Below are 20,727 nucleotides of genomic sequence, written 5' to 3'. Positions count from 1 at the left end.
TCACCTTGAGGTATTATGAGTCTTGTAAATCAGGGCTACTGCTAGGGTTTGGAATGATATCCTGAAACTCATGGGGGTTTGATACAGTTTGAGAGCCATGGTGTGATATGCTCAGATAATTTGGCTGCTGCACACTGTCTGAGCTGTACTTTGTGTGTGACATTTACCTTCAGTCCCAGAGAAGGAATTCCAGTCTCAACCAGGGGAATTCAGGAGTGACACCACTTTGTAGAGGCTGAAACGTCCCAACTGTAAAATACAACAATTAGTGTCAGCAGCCACTGGCTTCCTTTGTAATTCCCTCCCCAGTCTTCATTTCCCACACCAATCCATGTAGCTTTTCATCCATTGATAAATTGTGACTCTTTACACTATAGGTCAGGGAGTTTATGGCCACTGAACTTCCACACTAAGGGCCAGATCTTCTGCTGGTACAAATCAGTATAGATCCACTGACTTCTAAGTAGCTTAGATGTAGATTTACACCAGCCGTGGATCTGGCCTTGACCATCACTGGGAGATCCTTTGAGCTTTCTTTAGGGAAGTCGTGAGGCACCTATCGGTCTCTCCCTAGCATTATGAGCCCATATGTAACACAAACACTAGCTCTGGGCTCATTTTATCCCACTTTTTAGCTCTTCCCATATTCCTAAGTTTCTGACGTCTCTACAGTCACTCCCACGATGCTGCTGTTACAACGGCAAAAGACTGTCACAATTTAATTGTAGGCCCAGCCTGTGAGACTGGGCTCCCTATGGAACTCCCAGCATTTTCTAGGGTATGGTCAAACCTAGGGAAAATAGGACAGGGATGGGGGAACCTGACACTCAGCAAAACGGAGCCCATCCCTGAATTCTGAATGTTCAGAACTAAGTATGCCACAGAGGCTGGCTTCTTGGCTGAATCCTAAGTAGAAATGAGACCGTGAGAGACAACAACAGGCTTCCCACATCTGCAAAACTAAAATATAGCTTTGACTGCAGGAACCGTTTCATTATTTTCCATTGAGAATCTTGACCCTCCCTTTATTTCCTCTCCTCTGGCTCCTCCTTTATTGCTTTTTCTTTAGCAGAAGCTACAATGCTTATGCTCAGGGGATGGAGTTTGGGAACTTTGCCTTAGAATAACATTCATATGTGAAATACAGGATCAATGAAAGCTGCAGCTGCACATGGATTGAAATCCACACATAGTCACATGGTCCTCAGCAACCACTGCTGCAGCTCTGTGATTTTATTCCCAGAATAAAGGAATCTTGCTATAAAAACCCACAGAGGGAACAGGACAGACAGAGATGCTCATTTCTCTCTGTTTACGTATCTCCTGCAGGTTGATGGGTTGCCAGCTCACAGCTGCTTGTTGTGAGGATCTCTCCTCTGTTCTCAGTATCAACCAGACTCTGACCGAGTTGGAGCTGAGGGGGAACCTCCTTAGAGATTCAGGCGTGCAGCTGCTGTGCGAGGGACTGAAGCACGCAAACTGCAAACTGCAGAAACTGGGGTAAGTATTTACAGGTTCCTTTTCTGTAAAGAACTTGGCAGTTGTGCCGATGGTGTGAGACTGTCAGCTCCCTGCGAGTACATGGTGAGGCTGACAGCTGAGTAACCCTGCAGCACCTGATGTGTCAGTGGTTCACAACATCCCGATGGCCTGTCATGTTTGTAAACTTGAAGTTATAAAGAAAGATGGGCCCAAACTGGAGCTCTACCTCCAAACTCCTCCTCCTCCTCTCTGAACTTGAGGAATAAGTGTTTTGCCTGTAATTGAATACATGTGCTGGTAGTATCACCTATTATTAACCTTGCCTGATACTTCCTATTGTAAGTCGGTCTTCAGTTGCTTATAAATTGGCTGAACTCTAACTGCTTGGGTGGAAATTTTCCGCACCGGGTGTCTGCTTCAGGCTGAACTTTTTTAGTAAATTTAAGCTCAACAGTGCAAATGCTTCCAAGAACAAGGTTAGGATGGACATATATTTTTATCAGCTATTTTGTTGAGGAGATCTCGCCCCCACCCCCCCATACGTTGGAGCAAGGACTCAACATTCAGCGGGTCACAGCCTCTTTGTTAGATGTGCCTTTTGCTTTTCCTGTGAAAATCTTCCCAAACAGGCATCTCTGGGCCTTCCTATGCTCTGTCCCAAGCCTACAGACCAGCTCAAGTTATTTGCATCCTCCAAAGAGGCTCAAGGGCTGTCCAATTAGACAGCAGGCTCTTATGTGTCACAGCCTTTTGTAGGTATCCCATGCCTGCCTTCCAGCAGGACCTAATAATTACGCAGGGACATTTGCTCTATGGCCAATCAGACTTGGGGAGTGGGGACAAAGCAAGAGGTTTGGGATAAAAGGCTGAGTTGATCTTGACAGAGGGGTCCTCTTTTTTGATTTGACAAATGGCTGTGACCTTTTGTCCAAGGGGAGACTCCACCCTGCCGAAGGGTTGTTGGGACTGGAACCTGCCTGGGTCTCCATAGAGGTGATGTGGGAGGGGGAGCATTTAAATCCTGTTATTATTTTATGTTTTCTCTGTATGTTTTTGTCCTTAAATAATTGCACTCTGCTTTGAGAGTGCTGGTTGGTTACTAATAAACCACAGTTATAGCCTTTGGAAAGAGAGCAAAGTCCAGGGGCTGCGTTTAGTCAGACCTTCTGGGGATAATCAGAGTGCAACTACCGGCTGCCACAGCCTAAATCCCCGGTCAGAAGGGAACAGGATACGGGTCCCTGCCCAGAGAGAGGCAGCAGCTAGAAGCCCGAGGGAGTTTTCCTTGAGCAGACCACAGAGAGGATCAAAGATGCAATTACTCTAAAACTCTGACAGCCGGGAGTACAGGGACCATCCTGAATTCTGGTTGGTCAGTGGAAAGGACTAAGGGCGATGCTTAGGGTGGAAGTCTTTCCCCACCCCTTATTCCTCATTGGTCATTGGCAGAGGGATGGGGCTTGAAATGTCTGGCTCATTCCCAGGGCGGTCCAGTCAGGGTGAAGTGCAAGGAGCAGGGCTTACGCAGGAAGTCCCAACCAACACTGGTTTCTCATTAGACTAGGAGTGGGGCTTGGGACAGGATGTGAGGCAGGCCTTCTGGTCCATTCTCAATGCTGATTGGTCCGGGAGAGAAGCAGGTGGGCGGGGCCACCTGTCATAACAGCTGGGACAAGCCCCATTCACATTGTGATTGCTTGTCTCTGCATTTCTCTCTCTTGCAGATTGAAGAATTTCCTTCTCACGGATGCTTGCTGTGAGGATCTTGCGGCTGTTCTCAGCATCAGTGACAGCCTGACAGAGCTGGAGCTGGGTATTGACTATCTCAGAGATTCTGGAGTGCAGCTGCTGTGCGAGGGACTGAAACACCCGAACTGCAAACTGCAGAAACTGGGGTAAGTAACATTTGGCCTCCTCTGTGCATTTACAGGCATCCTTTGTGTAAAGCGCTTGGCAGGGTGTGTGGCTGGTGGCTCATGTCTGCTCCCTGCAGCTACATGGAGATGCTGAGAGATTAGTGTCTCTCCAGCACCTGTGTCATTGGCTCCCAACATGCACCAGACTGCCCTGCTTGGAAAATAGAAATTTTTAAGTAAAGCTGGGCCCACACCAGAAGCTGGCTCCACAGCCCCCTGATATTTAGTGAATAAATAATTTATTTTAAAAAATACTCTTACTAAAATGCATTTGCTTTAAAACAGTGCAGTCTTTTCCCATCAGCTAGCAGCCTATTTTGTAGAGAACTTTAATGACTTTTGACACCTTGACATATTGATTTCTCATTTCTTGACATATTGGTAGCTCCTGCCTTGAAATTCAAAGAGTTGGGGCGGAAGCTTCTCTCAGCTGAGAGGCACCACCAGTTTGGAGAAATACCCTTTGAAGTGCAGCCCTCTGGGAGTGGGGACATGTGATCACAGTAACAAACCGGGCAGGTTAGAACAGAGGCCAATGTTGGACTCATTATACAACACAAAACCCTTTGGGGCAAGCTGTGGTTCCTCCCTTTTCTATTCCAGTACATGTCTGCTCGGTGGTTCTTCTTTCACGACTGAACTTCAAACCTGGTGTGGGGTGCTCCTGGGACTTTGGGCCAGATTTTCAGAATTGCTCAGAACCCAGCAGCTCCCATTGTTACTCTTCTGCCCAAGTTTTCCAAAGACCTGCACGTTGGATTCTGAGATCTCTTGGAAAGCTGCAAAAGCACAAGCAGAGTGAACGGCAAAATCAGCCTCCCAGCTAACGTCCATCATTGGAGGTTTGGGGTTAGTGCCACTGACCCCTAATGCAGGGATCTCCATTCCCTCCCAAAAACATCAGATCCACAGTCTGGAGGGCTGACCTGCTTCTGTCCCCACCTCTCCCCTTCAGCCATCAAGGGAAGCCTCAAAGCTCTGCCTGTCTGTGTGTAGATGGATGGGATCCAACTCAGGGCTAGTTGATTTCTCCTTTTATTCTCACCATCAGTGTCTCTTCCTTATCTTCCCTCTTGAGGATAAGGTGCCACTCTCCATTACACAGCCTGCAGAAAAGAGAATCCACCAGCTGCTATCAAAACCCCTCCTCTCTGTAGGGAAAGAAGACATCCATTAGTGGTTTCTCTTCCTATCACCCCATTGACTTTCCTTCCCTCCCCTCCCCCTTGCTCTGGGAGCCTTCTGCTCAGGACACCGGCAGCCTCCTGTTTCCTCCTGAGGATCAAAACCTACAGATCACTGGTGCCTCCCATCTGTGTGGCCCTGCAAAGAGTCCTGCCCCTTTTATCCCTCATAGGCTGGAGGAATGTTGGGAGTGAGTCATTCACAGATGGTGGCATGAGAGGCAGTGATGCCAAATGGCCAGACAGCTCAGGAATGTGATAGTACCTCGTCTGCCCCCAATTCAGCTCCGTTTTCATTGCTTGGCTGAGCCTGGAACTATGAAATTCTCAGCTCACTGGGGGAAACATCTTTGGGTTTCAAACAATAAAATATACCTTCATTACAACTGTCAGAAGCCCTGCCTCTGAGCCCCTGCCTAGGCAAAGATGCCCATCTGTCAATGCCCCATCCTGGTCTCTAATCTCTGTGCAAGTTTTCTCTTCCCTTTCACACTACACCCCCATTTCCCTGTCTCTCTCTTTCCTCTCATTCTCTCTTCCCGCCCCACCTCCAATGGGCTTGCTATAGGACACTGACCTTTCTGAAAGTGCATCATCCCAACCCCTTGTCTTTCATGTTCAGTGTAAAATTAACCTTTGGACACTACAGCTCCCTGACCCTCAAAACCACAACTTGTCTGGTGAGTGATTCATAGGCCTCATGCCCTAGACTTGTATTGTTTGAGTTTCAATTGTTTTTTTGAATGAGCAAACCACAAGCAAGTCAATGTGTCCAACTAGCCATGGCTGAATGGGCTCAGCCTTTGCCCTCCATACTGGCACTGTCATACCCAAAAGTATTGGAGCTAAATCAGTGCATCTGTCCTCATGCATATAGATTAGAAGGCCAGAAGGGATCTTGTGACAGCTAGTCTGACCTGTATAACACAGGCCAGAGAACTTCCCTGAATTAATTCCTGTTTGAACTAGGGAGTCTCTCTTAGAAAAAAGATCCAATCCAAACCCAACCACAAGTGTTGCACAAGAGGAATGGGCCCACAAACAAACCCTTAAAAACAAGCAAACATCCTATTTAAATATCGTCACCCCTCACACAACACATTCACCACTTCCACTGACCGACTCTGCTCTTCTGTAAGTCCTATGCTCTGCCATGTGCAGTAACGCAACGCACACATCACATTCCTCACAACCGCACTATAATGCGGACCTTCACTCTGACCTTGGGAGCGTGTGTATCTGCTGGACACCCGTGCCTTCACATTTCCTAGGACGGCATCATTTGCAATAGCTGAGACAAAGCTAGTACCTTGGTTTCTCTCTCAGGGGAACTCCCAGGACTATAGAGGGATGAGGATCCCTTTGAGGGTGTGAGGGCTGAGGGTTGGCTGGGTACTTACCCTCTGGCCTGTCCTTTGTGAGGCTGGGAGGGCAGGAGGTGCTGGTGCCTGTGCCTGTGCTCCTCAGAGGCAGGAAGGAGCTGACTGCAACAGCTGGTTGTGAATCTCCATTCCCCGCCCCCACGCACACACGAACATTCACAAAAAATGGACTTTTCTGTGTAGTTGAACAAAGCCATTTTCCATTTAAAAAAAAGTTTCAATGGAGAATTTTCAGCCAGCTCTGCTAGCTGCAGTACCGGGAGCCTCCGAAGCTGCTTTGCCCAATGGCAGCTCCAGTGCCAGATGGCCTGACAGGGACTCCACAAGCTGAGCCACTGTTTCATTGTAGCCCTACCTCCCGAGAGGGCTGTGCCCCATGTGTAGAGGACAACAGGGGGACCTGGCTTCTCCTATACCACTCTCTGGTTTGGCTGCAAGGTCTTACCTACAGCTGGGGTACTCGAGCCCTTGAGATCCTGGGTCTGAGAGAGCTGCACCATCAGAGCATTCCTGGCTCCTCTTCTTTCCTCTCTCAGCCATGACCAGAGAGTTAAAGGAGGAAAGACAGACTGCCCCCCAAACGATTCCTCTTGTGGAAGAGAGCTGTGGCCAGAGCAGATGCAAGACTGGCTCAGAAAACCCCCTGGCCAAAAGGGAGCCTGCTCATTGCTACTTTTATAATTTAATATAGCGTACTTCAGTTTAGAGTTATTTGTATGAGCCTCCAATGGAATCCAATTTAAAAAGATCTTGAGACTCTGCCACAAAGAGGAGACCCCTGGTGTGCTGATTACCTGGGAGTGGAGGCAGAGAATTCTGGGAGCTCTGCAGAGGGGCGGTTCTAGTCTCTGGCTGCCTGTCAAATTTTGGCCATCTCTAACCAGCAGGAAAAAAAGGAACACCCACAATACATGGATGGGGTGAGAATTATCAGTCTGCCAGTTTTCAATCCATTTCATATGTGTTGTATTGATTTTTGTACAGTGCTATTTTTTAATCAAAATGCCGTGTGCTAATAAATCAAGTTTCTTGCAGAAATCTAAGTACATCATCTCAGTAGATACCTTTATCAACCAGACTCATAATCTCAAAGACGGGTGTCAGGTCTTGTCAAACAAACCTGTTTTCTATTAACTAAATTGACTGCCATTATTGATATTCAATCCTTTACCTCTTTATTACTAGATCCATCTCTGCTGTTCCATTATTTTTTCCTGGGTTGATGGGAGGCCAAATGGACTATAATTCTCAGTTCATTCCATTTGTCATTTTAAAATATCAGCACAGCATTGGCTTTCTTTCAGTCCTCTGGAACTTCCTCAGTTTCCCAAGATTTATTTAACATCAACAGTCCAGAAAGCTCCTCAGCCAATTATTATTGAAAAAAATTGGTGCAGTAAAGACCTTCTGATTTACAATAATTTAACTCTCAGATGCCATTTAATCCTCTTTAGATAGTGTTGGAACAGAAAATATTTTATCACCATTATGTGTTATGAATAAACCCTCCAGCTTCCTGGAAAAATGGGTTTGTTTAGTTTGGAGAAGAGAAGACTGAGAGGAGACATGATAACAGTTTTCAAATACATAAAAGGTTGTTGCAAGGAGGAGGGAGAAAAATTGTTCTCCTTAACCTCTGAGGATACGACAAAAAGCAATGGAGTTAAACTGCAGCAAGGGCGGGTTAGGTTGGACATTAGGAAAAACTTTCTAACTGTCAGGGTAGTTAAGCACTGGAATGAATTGATTAGGGAGGTTGTGGAATTGGAGACTTTTAAGAACAGGTTAGACCAGGGATGGCCAACCTGAGCCTGAGAAGGAGCCAGAATTTACCAATGTACATTGCCAATGAGCCACAGTAATATGTAAGCAGCCCCTCATCAGCAGAGCCAGGGGTTGAGCAGTGAGCACCCCCCGGCACACTGGAAAGTTGGCACCTGTAGCTCCAGCCCTGGAGTCAGTGCCTATACAAGGAGCAGCATATTAACTTCTGAAGAGCCACCCCTGGGTTAGACAAACACCAGTCAGGGATGGTCTAGATAATACTTAGTCCTGCCATGAGTGCAGAGGACTGGACTAGATGACCTCTTGAGGTCCCTTCCAGTCCTGTGACTCTAATTCCTGTCAGCTACAAAACAAAAGTAGATATTTAATATTTCTGCCTTTTGTTCCAGATATATTAAAAAACATTCCTTTTAATTATTCTTAACCATATAGTCCATAGATGCTTTTGCTGTTGAGACTTTTAGCTTCACTTATCAATTGCCTGCCCTTCTTAATTTATGATTTATATTAATTGCCATTAACCTGTCTTTTATCCTCTCCTATCATTACTAAATAGGTTGTAGTCATTAATTTAAACATTCTAATTATGTGAATCCTCTCATAGGTTCTAGTAATACCAACTACGACAGAATTTCTCATGTGAGCATTTCCAAATCCTCCTATTTATTACCCAGACTCCTAGCAATAGTACATAGAAAACCAAGGAATTTCCTTCATGTCATCTTGAGTGTCCCAGAATGACCCAGTAATACATTCTGTGGTCAATAATAGGTTTCTTTTATATGTAGCAACTTCAAGGGTTCAGCCATGGAGGTTAACTACAGACTTCCCATAGCAATTCAATAGGCCAAGAAACACACTCCCTTTAGAGAGAGTTTTTGATTGTGGAGCCTGCCTTCCAGCATGCAGTGAGATCATGTGTCCCAGGCCTGGAACCTTACAAGGAGCACAAGTCGGATTCACTGTGAATTCCTTCATTTTATAAGTATTGTGAACCCCACCTCTAGCCTTTGTAAGTGGTTCTGATACAGGCAAGGGAAGAAAGTCATTTATTACAGACCCAGAAAGTCTCTCGGGGAACAGGGAACCCAGTTGTGCTAAACAGGTGGGCTGGGAGCAGGATCTGTTCTGTTCTCAGTAATATATGTAGCTTGGAGTTTGGCTGTAAGGAAAAATGTCATCTGTCTTCTAGTTTGGAAGGGGTTTGGCTCCCACATGCCTTGGCTGATAGGGTACGTGGTTACTGCAGAGTTAACCTGTTACCAAGGTTTTAGCCCTAACTCCTCTGCTGTCCACAGACAAAAGCCTTTGACCCAGGTTTGGAAGTGCTGTAAGCCTTGGCTAGCTTATCTGACTAGGGCAATGGTGCCCAAACATGACTTGAGTGTGGCTTAGCAGGGTGGACACTCAATGCCCTTGCTTGGCTAACCTGGGTTCCCAGAACTAGACATTCAGAGCTGGGGTAACTCTGCAGTGATGATATAGGTATAGTTTTAGATACTGGGGAATGTTTTGGGAGAGGCAGAGGAGCTCACACAGCAGCTTTAGATTGAATTAGCATAAGCAGAAAGGAGCTTGAGTATAAGCACTGGGAAAGGGTTTGAACTATTACTCCGTGCCTGTTAGGATTCTCCAGCCCATTACAAACACCCATGCAGTCTGCTGCCCTCCCTTCAGCTCATCTGAACATTCCCTTGTGGAACACGGGGTGACTGACAGAGGCAGGGGCACGTGGACAGGAATCCACACAGGGGTCATTGGTGCCAACAGTCCCACTGCCCCCTGCTAGAGCCTCGTGACTGGTCTCTTCTGAATGGATCATCCCTTTCTAGACAGACAGTGACATGAGTGAAAGAATTGCCACAAACAGGAGGGAAGTGATAACTTGTTTCCTTCTTTGTGTGTTTCTGTCTCCTGCAGGTTGTGGGGTTGTGATCTCACAGCTGATTGTTGTGGGGATCTCTCCTCTGCTCTCAGCACTAGCCAGTACTTGACAGAGCTGGAACTGGGGTATAATGAACTTGGAGATGCCGGAGTGCAGCTGCTGTGTGAGGGAGTGAAACATCCAAACTGCAAACTTCAGAAACTAGGGTAAGTAGCAGCTGGCTTCTCTGTGCCTATTGACATTGTCCTATCGTGATTTCAGCTCTTTCTGCTAGAATCACAGCACTACAATGAATGCAGCAACAACCCTTAAAAAACACCTACTGTCTTCCCAAGGAGTCAGAAAGAGACGCACTACTATGTAGATTTATCACCTGTATTCGATGAGAAGTTGGATCACACAGCCACTCTACATGCATCATAAAGGCAGTGTATTTTACTGAAGACCCTTCAATTAATTTACTCACTATGTGTGAATGAGAACAGGGTCATAGGAGAGTTCATAATTTGACTAGAATAACCCTCTGTCATTCAAATCCTTTACCTTCATTGTAATCAACGAATCCTGGGATAAACCTAACAACCTGAGAAAGAAACAGAAAGAGGAAAAAGGGAAGCGGGAAAGGACAAAAAGACAAAGAAATTCAGTAGAAATAATCATTAGCTGGGGATTGTCTATAGGAGCAGCCGGGATGCTTTGTCCTTCACCCGTCTCTTCCCCAGCCTGCCCCTCTCTCTAGGCAGCAGTTTTCACCGAGGTTGACAGCACTGTAGGTCCCATTAGCTCACCCTGGAATTTCTGCTCTAGCCAATGACTGACCAGTGTCAAACCTCCCATTCCTGAGCAAGTTCAAAGAGAAGCTAGGAAAAGGCCAACTACAAGCTCCACCTGACTGAAGCCAACATTCCAGACCCAGCACAGTCTGGATTCAGGCTAACTATGGAATTGATGCTGCTTTAATGGAACTGATGGATGCTCTTCTCTTGTCACTGGATAGAGGATAGAAAATGAAAGATGAGTGCGCAATGACTAGATGTCTATTTTTCAAGAAACGATGATTTCTCATAAGCATGGGCCTCCTGTCCATTTACCAAGATAGATGGATGGTACTGGTACTTCCCTCCTGAGCCCACGCACATGCTGTTTTTTTATTTGGGAGACATCTGTAACGCACTCAAAACAGCAGATTGTACAAGATAACCATCAATCCTGATGGGACTTTCCCTAATGACCCGAGACCTAAAGACTATGTGCTGCAAGAGGATTGGACCACATCAACCACATCCAGAATGCATGGACCATCTAATTGGCCCAACGCTACAAAGGTGATCCCTGAGATGGCGCAAGCATGAAATGACACCTATCAAGGTCCAGGCCTGTCACAAGGCACTTCTCCAGCTGTCAAGTGTGCAGCACTGCCTAGCCAGTTTTCACAGCTTCTCCACTACAAACACATAGTTTGTTATTTTTCCATCACATGCACATTTAATCCTCTGTTTTCAGACAGGGCAGGATATAGCACAGTTACACACGAGGAGAAGCCTGCCCCACAGCTCCTCTCCTCCACCCAGCTTCCTGTTCCTCCCAGTTACTGAGCCAATTGTCTCATTAGCCCAGCAATTACCACCAAGTGTCAGGAATCCCCAATGGAAACAGACTGATTGGCTCCTATTAAGCCTGCAGCTTTCTCTGTACTGCAGCATCTTCGGTGACCAGGGTGTTACAGCCATTGCTCTGTAGCTAGTCCATGTGGAAGAGAAGGGAGCTCTCTTGGTTCACCAACAACATCTGAAGCAAAGTTCCCTTCTCTTCCCTGGTTGGGCTGTCCAGAGGAAGAAGAGGTGAAAGATTCTGGTCCTTAGCTGTATCAGCCTGAGCAGTCTGCTATTGCCTGAAAGACCCCACTGGCAGTAGGAGCTCTGACCATATGATTCCATCACTTGGTTCCAGTAAACAACAACAACCACCACCACCTGAGGTAAAGATCCTAAAAAACAAAGCAGAAGGAGGTTGATCCTTTTCTTTTTATCTTTGTCTTCTATGAGGGATGCCTCCTGGCTCCATGTGTGTGGGGGTGGGAGTGTTGGAGGCAGAGTGGCAGCATTAATAGTTCCCTAGGAAGGAACACCAAATGCCCATGGCTGTCCTCTATAATTACTGAGGTTCTCCTGGTTGATGTTCCAAAAGCTGCTATTGTGTGTGATTTAACAATTACTGCTGGGTTAAGGCTTTTTGGAAAGATTCTGTGCTATTTATGATGTGAAAGGTGGAGGAGGGAAGTGGGAATAGTAGAAAATAGCTTGTAACAACACAGGGATTTAAGAGGGAAGTAAGAAAATGATGACTTGCAAAGAAATCACTCTTTGGCTGATCTCACTTGACAAGGCCTCAGACCAGAATGGACACTCATGTCCTACTGCCTGGAAGCTGTCTGGGGATTTAGATTAAAGGGAAGATGGCTCCTCCTTAATTCTCCTGATGCAGGATCAACAAAAGGAATTCTTTGTCAGCTACCTAGTTTGGTCTGCTTACTTATTACCTTGATTTGATAATTTGAACTAATTCATCTAGTGAGTCAACCTCAGTTTTGACCTTGATTTGATCATTGTGGTGTTCCATTCTTAATTAGTTTAGTCAGTGATACATATGTTCAGTGTTTATATAAAATCCATAAAAATTACCCAGACCTGGTTTATTCTTTCAAATTGCAACATGGGTCAAGTGAAGCTGAGGGCAAAGGTAATCTAGTCAAGCTATTTAAAAGACAAGGTGGGTGAGGCATTATCTTTTATCAGACCAACTTTTGTTGGGGGTGGGAAGAGGCAAGCTTTTGAACTACACAGAGCTTTTCTTCAGGTCTGTGTAAACTTGAAAGCTTGTCTCACTCACCAACAGAAGTTGGTCCAATAAAATACATTACCTCATCCACCTTGTGTCTCTCATATCCTGGGACCAAAACAGCCATAGCAACACTACCTATGAGATATTGAAGAGCTATTTGGCTTTGGTTCTAAATTTTTAACCTAGGTCTCTCACAGTAGCCCAGTGGTGTAGTGTGAGTAGCCCAGAGTTTGTGTAGTGTGAGGGTCCCCGCTCTCCCAAGCTGGGCTTCACAGTCTGAGGCACTGGGTTACTTTCTGAGAGAGCCAGGCCAGTTTACACAGCAGCAATGGTTCCCTGCAGTTTAAGGGAATGAAAATCAGAGTGCTGACAATGAATGAGCTTGTGACCTATTTCCCAGGTGTTTCTTTCTGTGTAGGGAGGGATTCTCCACCCCACTAGAAATACACCTACACCTACCCACCCAGTTCTATTCTTGGCTGACCATCCCTTCATGGAATACAGGGTAACTGCTGTAACTGGGCACTTGGAAAGGAATCTACTCACTACCAAAGCATTCTGAGTAGCTATGGGCTACACTTCAAACCATTCAGAGAGTGAAGCTGGTGCAGACACAGTGACTTGTTTACTGAACGGGGCATCTTGCGGTGAGCACGTGATCCGGTGTTCTGCAGCGGCTGACAGCTGGTCTCTGGGTGGAGTTTAAGATCATGAGCCTATGAGCTATAAAGATCTAAATGGCCTGTTGGATCACCTCTTCCCATGCTAATGCTGCAGCTACGGTCAGCAGGGGCACCTGAGTTGGATTCCCCCTTGTTGTAAAGGAGAGGGGCTGCTGGCTGCTGGAACTTTTTCCTCCTTGGCACAAAATAGCTTCAATCTGGTGACCGCTTGGCATGCTGCAAAAGACATTTGTTGGATCAGGGTTTTGGGTTTGCTGAGGGTCACTGCGGGATGCCTCCCAGAGCAATGAAGGGATGGGAAAGAGATTTTGTGTGTGTGTGTGGCTACCTGGCTGAATTCCTGTCTGAATATTTATTTTAATGTTGTTGGAGTTTTGCTGTAGTGTTGATTCTGCCTTAGGAGCCTAGAACTTTGTATAGGGGTATTTTGATAATGATTTAAATAGAAATAGCTGATTTCTCTCTCATGTCTCTGAATTCAGAGTCTCTTTAGAGATACACACTGGTATCAAGGAGGGAAACACACAGGTGTTGTAAATAAGTAGTCCTTTTCCTTTCTGTATCTGTCTGCTGCAGGTTGGAGCATTGCAGTCTAACTGCTGCTTGTTGTGGTGATCTCTCCTCTGCGCTAAGCATGAACCAGCACCTGACCGAGCTAGATATAGGGAGAAACAAACTGGGAGATCCAGGAGTGCAGCTGCTGTGTCAAGGACTGAAACATCTCAACTGCAAACTACACAAAATAAGGTAAGTACCAACTGATTTCCTTTAGTCTGTGCCCATTAACACGGTGGTGGTGTGAGTTACACTCCATTTACCAGGATCACAATACCCTTCATGGAACCTAGCCATGGACCAGCCCCACTCTGCTCCTGAGACAAAGAACAGAGACCCACTGACATCTTCATTGGTCACATTTTGCTAGTTAAATTGAATAATGGAGTTGTGAGTTCAACCCTCGACCCTTGTTAAGCAGAGCACGAATTGGCATGGACTCCGCTGGCCCAGGGTAATCCTTTGGTCGTGCAAAGCAGATATAGCCAACTCTGTCCCACCCAATCCTGCCTCAACTGAGTGGGTCTGCAGGGGCATGGAGGACCTATATAAAGGGCAAGATGGGCAGAACATGGTCCACCAGCTCTTAGGCGGGCACAGCAGCTGGGGTAATTTTAGAGCAGCCCTGAGATTTCTCTCTGCTAAACCAGAGTTCATTCTGGCCAGGATCAGAGTAGGGGAAAGGTCACTTAGAGCCTATTTCTCTACTTCCAAGTCACCGCGGCGGTGCTGAGCATAAACTTGGTGCAGCTGAGGACAGAGTCTAGTGGCTTCTAGCAGCCCTGAAATGCAGCATATTTTGATGTTACAGCACAATGACTTTACTCACTAAGGCAATAACAACAACCCCACACATGCACACGCTTCCCTCAACTCCAGCTGTCATGCCTGCTCTCCCAAAAGGGCTGGAAAGAAAATAAAACGAATGCTCATTCTGTAACAGAGCAGCACGCTATCACATAGAGAGATTGGATGAGAATATTACTGTATATTTCTCTAAACAAAACCTTACTGTTGGAATTGTTTTCTCTTTGCTATTTCCATACACCTGTTAAAACCTCCTAAATAAATAGTTTTAAAAGTTGCTCCACTCTGTTCTCCCAAACTGGCTGCAAACAAGAAATGTGAATAAATAACATCAACACAATGTGTGTTTCCCATAAAGGGCTGGGATTCCCCCTGCTCATCACCCATCATTTCAGGCCCAGTCCGCAGCGTCACCCCTGTTACTAATAACAGTGTGTCATTGGGAGCCAGCTGTGGTCTGGCTCCGGGTGCCTTTCTGGCCCATCCTTCTCATGGCAGATAATTAAGGGCTGGTCAGTGGCCTGAGCTCAGCCCTGTTATCTTTGATCTCCTTGGGGTCCCTCTGCATTGTCCTCCTGTGTCACCCAGCCTTAGCAATTGCCTCTTGCCTCCTGCTTGCAGGCTGCTCCCCGCCCCCTCTGGTGTACTGGTGCTGCTGCTCCCAGCCACAGTCTGAGTTACCCTATGGCCCAGGGTTACCCTACACACCACTCAAGCACCCCCCTACTCCTTGCCTTTCCAAACCTCTCGTAAGGATTCAGGGGCTATAGGGAGGTGGGATGGTGGGGCTGTGAGAAGTGACTGTACCAGCTGGAGGCAGGAATGGGCAGGAGAGTGGAGCTGTGGAGGCCAGACCCCTAATCTGGTGTATGGGGGAAAGGGGCTTTAAACATTCATTTGCAGCATAGGAGGCTCAGAGAGGTGTGAGTGGCCCGTTCCTCTTGATGGAGTGTTCTTAGCTGAATGAGGACAGCCCTGGGAGAGGAAACAATAGGAATGAGAGATGTGAACTGCTCCATCCATCTGGGTGGGTGTTCTCATTCTCCTCCCTGTGGTTTCGGCTCTTGTGGACCTGTGCATTGCACTGAGCATGCCTGGTCTCAGCTCCCTATCCCGGTCTTGGGGCTTGTCTATACTTACGTGCAGGTTCGGCGGCAGGCAATCGAACTTCTGGGTTTGATTTATCGTGTCTTGTCTGGACGCGATAAATCAAACCCAGACGTGCTCCCCGTCGACTCCGGTAATCCTGCTCGGCGTGAGGAGTACGTGGAGTCGATGGGGGAGCCTGCCTGCCGCGTCTGGACCGTGGTAAGTTCGAAGTAAGGTACGTTGACTTCAGCTACGTTATTCACGTAGCTGAAGTTGCGTACCTTAGTTCGAATTGGGGGTTAGTGTAGACCAGGCCTCATTGATGTCTTGCTGTCTGTAATCAGAGGTACTAATGCTTATGTAGGGCAGTGACCTCTGAAATATTTCTAAACTGGTCATTGGTCCCGTTCAATAGCTAATCTCAGGGGCAGGCCATGCTATCAGTTTCATGAAGGCCAGAGCCTTAGATTTTTCCCTAACTCTGCACCACAAGAGTTATGCGCTCCGTTCATAGGGCTGTGTATCAGGAACCTCTTGACAAAATGACCCAAAAACTTGCTTTTCTTTGATAACACTGAGTCCCATTGTTTAGGGAAGAGGGGAAGAGCTTGAGTCATGATTACAATTGCATACCAGAGTCTTTCATCTTCCCTCTAGTTATTTAATGTTATTTTCCTTGACCAATACTCCTACAATACAATTGGATTCTGCACGTGGAATTTAGAGCAACTTAAAATATTGCTATTACGCCAGAAATGTTGGTCTCTGGGCAAAACAAACCTCTGTAGAACACGAGTAACATGCACATCACATGTTGGCTGGAAGCTGCCAATGGCCGGGCAGACCGCAGCCATGGGTGCTACTTTGATTCAAAAGCCACAGCATGTCTTCTGGAGCCACCAGTTACTGCAACAGGAGATTGCCAGCAAAGCCTCTCTTTAGCAGTGGAGCCCTACAGTTGCCACAGGTGTATTTCACTCTCTTTGGGCAGTCACTTTGGGCTGACCCATGTTGAGGTTCCAAATGTTATTGTGAATAGCTTCTTAAATATTGCTTCCCAAAAGGGCAGCGGGTGGGGTGCACTAGCTGAGAGAAATTGCTATAAATTTGGGGAGGTTCAGAGCCATAGTTTGAGTCGCTGGTGTGGGCAAAAAAAGTTATAAAAAAATGTCTGATTCTTCTATCCCATAATTTTTCGGGGGCCGTATCTCAGGAACTCCTTTCTCAGATGGCCCCAGATTTGAACCTCTAGTCCCTCCCTGCCCTGGCTCCCCATGACACACAGGAATGTTCAAGACAATCCAAGTAAGCATGCGGGTGATAGAGCACTTAGAAAAGCCATCTGCAGCCCCACAACAGCAGCTGCAAACTCAACCCCTTCAAGGGCTGTGTTACTGAAGCCTTGTGGAGAGGGGGTGTTAGGAGCCCTTGCAGCAATGAGAGCTGAGATCAGGCTGCTTCCATGGGGAGATTCTGTGACATGGATTTTGCAGCCCCTGCTCCCTGTGAGCACTGAGTAGCCCCACAGCGGGACTGTCCATGTCAGTAAGTGCTCCCTGCCCTGAGCAAGGGCTGCACAATCCAGCCCTTTATGTGCAGAAAGGACATTGCTGTCCCTGCCCAGAGCTCACAAGATGAGTGGGATGTGGGGGGAGCAGGCCAGGCTACAGACTGCACCAGCGCTTCTCCTCCCCTCCCCCAAGGGAAAGGTATCTGCTGGTGGTGAGATCAGCAGGCCGGGCAGCGGCAGTGGCACAAATCCTGTGGGTGCAGCTCATGGTGCTTCATAGGGGCAGTGGGCTCAGATGTTGTCTGCAGAGAGAATTAACATGTCCTTTTCCTTCCCTGTTTTCCACACAGCTTGGGCTATCAGAGTGTAACTGAAGAAACACAGGCAGAGCTGGATGCTGTGAAAGACACAAAACCTGATCTGGTCATAGAGATATGGTAGGGCTAGTGAGCGGGAGCCACTGATCCAGCGAGGCTCTGTCCTGGCTGCCCTGCCACTAGCTTAGGAAGCAGACTGTGGGGAGGGGGAACCCTGCCCCTTTTAAGGGGGACCGCATCAACATATTTCAGTATCTATGGTAGGGGGCTGAGTAGATTGTCAGGCCCAGCCCTCCTGCCTGAGGGTGAGAGGTTCAGGAGTAGGAGCTGGATTTGCTCCATGCTTGGTGTGACCTTGGAGGGGGCAGTTGGTTTGTGGGGGGAGGGAGGATGCAGTTCAGGGCCCAAACGAGGGATGTGGGATCATGGGAGATCTGGTAACCTCCCCTTTCAGTCTCTCTACGCGAAGGATGGAGACTCAAGAACTCCATCCTCGGATCCAGAGGGGAATTGTCACTCTGTTACAACAGATCAGTCACTGTTGTTTGTGTATTTATAATAGTATTGTAGTTTTACACAATTCCACAGCAACTAAGCTGGCATTTTCCACATTACATCTCCCAGCACTTGTTCGTTCCTGATGTATGTTTGTGTCAGTTTTGTTGAGTCCAATAAAGATCATGAACCAAGAAAAAATGCCATCCTTTAGAGTTTGTATTTCTTGCCATAGTTTCTGCTGATGCACAAGAATTCTCCAGGCCTAGGAGGGCCCGCAGGGATGGTTTCTCAGACAGTTTCCCCCCCCCCCCCCATGGTTCTTGTTTCTCATCCATTATGGTCAACACCTTCAGAAGCTTGTGCAGGCAAAATAAGAGTGATTTTTAATTTCTGTGGGCTTTTGTCAGAAAGCTGGTGTAGGTGACCCCTAAGAACCCTGAATGGCCAGTTGGGAGCAGAGATCAAAGGTACAGGACAGGGAGAGGGTTAATTGTTGTACAAAATCCAAGATAAAGATGTAGGTTTTACCTACAATTGTGAGGGAGCTCAATAGCAGAGTCATTTGGGAGCCTGTACTGTATGTATTAAAAAGACATTGTTTCATTTTCTTTTCTTTGTTTGGGCAAAACACTATTCCAGTGTCCCCCACTCCTCAGGTGCCCCATCATGTCAGTAGAGGTTAGTCCCAAATATTCAAACTTGGCTAATAGAAGTTAGGCACCTAAATCCATATTTAGGCACCTAATTAAAAGTGGCCTGACTTTTCAAAAGCAGTTCCCCAGTACTGTCAACTACAAATGTTCAAAGAGTCAGGCCCACAAAATCATGAGATTTTAAACAAGAAATACATTTGTGATTCTTTTCATTTGCCTTCTGTTTTCTGAGTCCTTAGGATTCACTGTGGTCACGTTTTCAGGCTGTTCTCCACAACCAGGAGGGTTTTAAAAACTTTTTATAAATGGAAGCTGAGATTCTCCTGTAATTCCAGGAGCTGAGGGTATAAGAAAAACACCAAATGCCATGAGACTCCCCAATAAAATCTCTAGAATCTCTGGCAATACTGGTTCCCACTCACTTCAGAGTGACTTGTAAGTGCTCAGCAACTCTGCAAATCTGGGTACTTTTATTTTGGTACCTAATTCTTGCCACCACTGAACATTTTGGCCTAAATATCTGAAAGTGGGTAAATGAGATGAGAACAGTTTACAGCTCATGGCAGAACTTGCTGATCTCTGCAGAACTAGGTCATCTATATTGTTAATATTCTCTTTTGCTGGATGTTTACTAGGCATTTGTTTGAGTTTTTTGCTGCACTGTTTGTTCTAGCACTGTAGGGACAAAACAGTCCTGTTTCTTTAAACAGGGAAGGGGAGGAGAAAGGAGGCTAGTTCTCAGCTGAGAGAGAGAGACAGGAAATAGGCAAGGAAGTCCTTGCCAGGGATTACATTTAGAGAGTGAAACTTCTGGAATTTCATCTGTTTGTGGGGATTTGCCCACTCATTTTGAGGAAGAAAAGCTGATCATCATCCCAACGGAGCCAGTGCTCTTCAGGGTGAGCTCAGCATACAAAATATTTCACTTGGCTGAAATCATGTCAGAGTGGGGTTTTGTCTTGTAAAGATCAGTGACTCTCCTCTTGAGAGAAAGCGGTGGGGGAGGTGCATCTCTGCTGAGGTCTCTAGAGTCCCTCTTGCAGGGCAGGTCTCAGGATTGCAGTGTTTCCTAAGTGACTAAACCATAAAGGAGAGGAACGTTCTGCCATCCCTCTGCTTTCCTGCTGTCTGCTTTCAGCAGCTGCATCTGAGGGAGATGGAAACTGAGGAGGCACTTGGGTGGGGCATGAGACAGAATGTGTGTGTGTGTGTGTGTGTGTGTGTGTGTGTGAGAGACAGAAATGAAGAGTGAGTCTGAGTGTAAGGTACGGGCTATAGATCATAACCCTCCCATGGGGAGGCGCACACACCCCTCCCGCCCCCTTCCATCATCACGAACAGCTGAGAAAACCACTGGACTGCTGTAGGGCACAGAGTGGCCATGAGGGAGCCTGGAGGCTCTCTCCCTTTGCCAGGTGGAGACCCATCCCCAGCCCTACTTCAGCTGTTTTGAGATGTCAGAGACTGGAACTGCTGAGGCATCCTGTGGCTGTTCTGCCCACAGGCTATAGGAGGAGGAGGATGGTATCTCTGGGCAGAGAAGGCAGATTTGGGGACTGGTGCTGAGGCGGGTGTTGCTAAGGAGGTTGTTTAGGGTGGAAATAGAAACCAAAGAAGGAGCTAACCAAGGTGCCCTCCTTTCCCCAATCCCAAATCTGGATTAAAAACTTCCTTTGCTGGAAATTCAGGCAGCTTTGAGACATAGATCTAAAATCCCCACAGGAAAATCACTCTGTGAATTACACAGCATAGATCACATGCTGTGACATTTATGGACACTGTAATATTAACAACTGCTGAACAAAATACACACCCAGCCTTAACTCCTATTTATACTGGTTTGTTTACACACATTACAGTCAGTGCATGGACTATATAAGACAGGATTTAAAAACAATACATGTATATTTCAGTCATTTTGGGGCAGAGACTTTGGTTTGTGTCTACATCTGTGAGGCTCCCCTGAAGGAGCTACATAATGTTATGGCTGGTGACCATGTGTCACTGTTACTTGGGCTGTGTTTCTTGGTGTGCCAATGGGCTGCTGCTTGTGGGGTGGTGGTGGTGGGGGAGGATTAAAGGGGGGTGTTTTTTGGTTTCATAAACTCATAGACTTTTAAGGCCAGAAGGGACCATTAGA

At 46.7% G+C, this 20,727-nt stretch overlaps 2 protein-coding genes across 2 annotated transcripts in view; both read left to right on the top strand.

The window, feature by feature from the left end:
- LOC101948840 (NACHT, LRR and PYD domains-containing protein 3-like) overlaps positions 1 to 18,132 on the top strand; it is a 57,122-nt gene extending 38,990 nt beyond the window's left edge. The window contains exons 10-14 of the mRNA XM_042862092.2: positions 1,330 to 1,500; positions 3,207 to 3,377; positions 9,670 to 9,840; positions 13,735 to 13,905; positions 17,470 to 18,132. Coding sequence (XP_042718026.2) covers positions 1,330 to 1,500; positions 3,207 to 3,377; positions 9,670 to 9,840; positions 13,735 to 13,905; positions 17,470 to 17,560 — 775 coding nt within the window. The 3' untranslated portion in view covers positions 17,561 to 18,132. The remainder of the gene's footprint in view (positions 1 to 1,329; positions 1,501 to 3,206; positions 3,378 to 9,669; positions 9,841 to 13,734; positions 13,906 to 17,469) is intronic.
- A 1,195-nt stretch (positions 18,133 to 19,327) lies between these two features.
- LOC103305709 (NACHT, LRR and PYD domains-containing protein 3-like) overlaps positions 19,328 to 20,727 on the top strand; it is a 58,385-nt gene continuing 56,985 nt past the window's right edge. The window contains exon 1 of the mRNA XM_008175124.3: positions 19,328 to 19,486. The gene's annotated coding sequence lies outside the window, so the exon portion shown is untranslated. The remainder of the gene's footprint in view (positions 19,487 to 20,727) is intronic.

The sequence above is a fragment of the Chrysemys picta genome, chromosome 4 (assembly GCF_011386835.1).
Source record: "Chrysemys picta bellii isolate R12L10 chromosome 4, ASM1138683v2, whole genome shotgun sequence".
NCBI classification, from domain to species: domain Eukaryota; kingdom Metazoa; phylum Chordata; order Testudines; family Emydidae; genus Chrysemys; species Chrysemys picta.
This window is presented reverse-complemented; position numbering and strand designations above follow the sequence as displayed.